The sequence below is a fragment of the Pterocles gutturalis genome, unplaced genomic scaffold (assembly GCF_000699245.1).
Source record: "Pterocles gutturalis isolate BGI_N339 unplaced genomic scaffold, ASM69924v1 scaffold24211, whole genome shotgun sequence".
NCBI classification, from domain to species: Eukaryota; Metazoa; Chordata; class Aves; order Pterocliformes; family Pteroclidae; genus Pterocles; species Pterocles gutturalis.
This window is the reverse complement of record NW_010101049.1, coordinates 11,875-15,638: the sequence shown is the minus strand read 5'-3', so window position 1 is coordinate 15,638 and position 3,764 is coordinate 11,875. Positions and strand designations below refer to the sequence as shown.

The 3,764-nt window shown below is 39.7% G+C and overlaps 1 protein-coding gene across 1 annotated transcript in view; it reads right to left on the bottom strand.

Annotated features, from left to right (window-relative positions):
* The window catches only part of LOC104468035 (kalirin-like), a gene marked incomplete at its 5' end in the record, with an annotated part of 38,920 nt that overhangs the window by 24,029 nt on the left and 11,127 nt on the right, over nt 1-3,764 (bottom strand). Inside the window, one exon of the mRNA XM_010082039.1 lies at nt 522-645. Within this exon, the coding sequence (XP_010080341.1) occupies nt 522-645 (124 nt within the window). The remainder of the gene's footprint in view (nt 1-521; nt 646-3,764) is intronic.

The window sequence follows — 3,764 nt, the reverse complement described above, 5'->3', positions numbered from 1 at the left end:
ATTGAGACCATCTCCCCAGACCAAAAACCTTAGGCATCTCAAGGTTGAGAACTCCTTATCTTAAGATGTGATGAAACACTGGCCTAATGAAAGCTCATCACCTTCAGTAAGGCCAGTGGTTCACCCAGTGGCTTCCTCACTGCTGCAGCTGCTCTGATGGAGCTGCAGATCGGGCTAGGTCAGTGGTCAGTAAATCCCTAATTTTAAAAACAGTTATTTAACCATATATGTAGTTGTTTTTTTAATGAAGATTACTTACTTGCATGTGGGATGCCAGGAAAAAGAAAACGAAAAACAAAGGCTGCATTTTATCTTGCATGCAAAAATCCTGCTAAAATGGATACTACAAAAAAAGAAAAAAAAAAGATAACTAAAGTGGAAAAAAAACCCCAAACCCAAAAAAAAACAAAAAACAAACCCAAAATCGCCGCCCCCTCCCTCTCTCAGGAGAGGATGCTATAGGGGGTGAAAAGGATGGGAAGCAGGAGAGCAGCACACAGCTTTCAGATGGCCTTACTCACTTTAACAGAGACTTTGTTCCCCAGAATATCCTTGGATTTACGTGGCCCATTGGCTTCATTTTTGCCACTGCTCTCCTTTTCCGCCCGCTTTCTCATGCGCAGGGTATGCCATGAACATGACTTCCTGTTGTACCAAAAAACGCAGCAATCAAACAGCAAATCATAGCAGGAAGGAAGGATTTGGAGAGGGGAGCCAGCATCCACATTTGCTACTACTGCAATTCCCTGGAAGGTGAAAGCCACTGCCAATATGCCTATCCCAATCTGAGCAATGAGAGTTGAAGTTAAAAACCAAACCAAACTGTTCTGCAAAGCAGATGTTGTGCCACACTTGCTGTTTAAATGCATGGAGCAGGAAAAAAAAAAGTCCATGATGGAAGCAGGCAACTAGAACTTGGTCATCTGGGACTTTGGCTTGCACAAATAGAAATTTATTTTATTTTTACTACAGTTAAAAGACCAATTTGGTCCTCAGTCTTGTTGGTTAAAAGCAGTGAAACAAATGTAAATACATGTGAATTATCTTAATAGATTACTCACCAGAGTAAAAAAAAAAAAAAGAAACTAAGAAATTCAAGGTGTTGCTCCCTACATGTTGCTCAGAACATGAACAGCTCAACAAATAGGAGCTACATCATTAACTTTCCAAGAGATAAGTCATTTCCTAGAATGACAAGCTCTACTGTGCCTGTCAAGACCAAGAATTGCCCATTTGTTTTTGACAATCCGGTTAGACAGGACATCAGTCAGTCCATGGTTTTTGGCTAGCATCGCAACAGGCATGATTTCCAGTACATTTTTCACCCCTCATTACTGCTCTTATGACCTTACTCTTGGAAAAAAAAAAAAAATAGACCACGTCACCCTTTGTAAGGGCAATGCTGTGTTGACAACAGAAATTGCATATCAAAGCAGACATAAAAAATCAAGATAAAATCAAAACAATTCTTAATATGGGTTTCATTTGATTTAAATAGTGAACAGGTTGGGGTCAGGGGGTTATTTGGGAAGGGGTATGTTGTCCAAAGCAGAAAGCTCTCAAAACAGCAGTGTGATGAGCTGGGATCCAGGTTCGAAGCATCTGCCCACCTTTAAGTCATGCAAATTTGATTTGCATGTTCAAGCCCAATGTTTGGCACATGTCATGTCTACAGTACCTTGATACATTTTACAAAGCAAGTTGCCTGTAATCCAACGACCACCTGCGATGCCAATAAAACGCAGTATGTTAGCAAGGTAGGACTCGAAGGATGCCCCACACAGCCGACGCTCCCCCACAAACACTGCGTCTGGTTCCTAAGCGTTTTTTTGGTTATGCTTCAGCTCCTGATGGGAGCTATACAATAGCTCCAATTAAAAAAAAAAAAAAAGTAAACTAACGGCCTCCCAACAGCTGGCTGCCACTGACACAAGGCTGAACTGGGTCACACAGACTGTTTTTGCAACCAGGATTAGTGTCTCCACTGCAAACAGCTGGCATGGGCAGTCATGTTTGAGCACAAGGAGCACCAGAGAGCTCTGCACGTCTCAGGCAGACAGTAAGCGCTGTCTGGTATTTGGGCATTTCTGGAGGAGGTCCAAATTAGATATGCAGAGCAGGGGAAGTTATCCAGCACTTCAGGACTGTTCCGTTTTCCTTTAAGATATGGTAAGAGTCAAGGATGTGGCTGATGGACACCCTGACCCTGACCTCTCAGTGGTGCCAACGCTACTGGATCTACCACATACTTTGTGTAGGGTATTTGCCAACAGAAGAAACAGTTTTATTACGTATACTAATTAGTCAATATGATCTGGCAGACTAGACAGGGCAGAAGATAACACTTGCTCCAGGTTGTTTTTTACCCATTGGACTTCTATTATTTAAGCATCTTTTTGGTTTCAGGGTTGTTTCAGCTGTTTGAGTCTGAAAGTGTGATCTAAGACTTTAAATCTCACTGCAGTGAGAAAGAAGTGCAATGCATGTGTCTTTCAATTTTGTTACTTCTTCCTGGCCACAATTCATACGACTATGTAATCTGACGCAGAATTTGACTGTCAAGCGACCATGAAATCAGAGTATTCACTAGGAGCCTGGTGCTGTGGACGAATGTAAGGGCACGTGGTTGCATATCGTGGTTAGAGAGGAACCTGGGAACGGCCGTGGCAGATGTGCAAGAGACGTGCTAAGCAATTCCTTTGGCTTAACATGCAATTCATAGTAGCATTCATTACTGGCTGACAGGTCAAGTCATAATTTCTCTTAACTGAAACTGCAGCAGAGATCAAATTATTATTTCTAGTGAATCTGTCACAAAATTTGTCCTTGTGTTCAATTCTGCGCCTTGAGGTACTTGTGTAAAGTAACACCGTCTGTAGCATACATCATGCATTACCATCTACGCATTTTAGATGTTAAAAGAAATCAACAGGTATTACTGAAAAGAGGGTTGTACCTTCTGTATTTAATACCAAAAAACCACTTTCTTGCATTAGTCATTTCAGACTGACAAATTTCTAAAAATCAGAAAAGAAAAATATATATCCACACATTTGTTAAATAAGCAACAAAATGTTATAAACAAAAAAAACCAAACCAAACCAAAACAAAAAAAGGGTCAAACTAGTTCTTTTACCTCATTAAAACATGCTCATGGTGAAAATTTATTTTACATATTTAAAATAGTACATTTAAAATTAGTTACATTACAGGTACAATGATGAACATTGCGACTATCCATTATATTGCACAACCTGACTTCATCAATATGAGTTTGTTTCTTTTCTTTTTCTCTTTTTTAAATAGTGCAAAATACTTTATACAGGAATGTACTTGGATGGGGGTCTTGCAAACCAAAAAAATATGTTACAAAAGTTACTGCGAACAGAAAAAAAACCAAAATAAAACAAACCAAAATAAAAAAGATACAAGCTGTACAAGGAAATTGCCATAGACAACAAAATCTCTCCTCCTTGAGAAGCGAACCTCAGTCCAACACGGGGCCTGGATTTTTTTGTGCTGTTTTTTTTTGCTAGATGCTGTTATAACCAATATATAGATTAGCAACTTAATACAACATAAATATAAGTCCAGTCAAGAAGGTCCATGTTGTTGTAAAATGGTGTAACGTAAAACATGTCTTTAACCATCTATGGTTTTATTTCTCTCCAAAGTATAAACAAAACCCCACAAAATGAAAATAACCAAAACCCGAGCTATCCACCATGGCTGCCCGATGCTGCGGATTGACCAGTCAGCTTGTT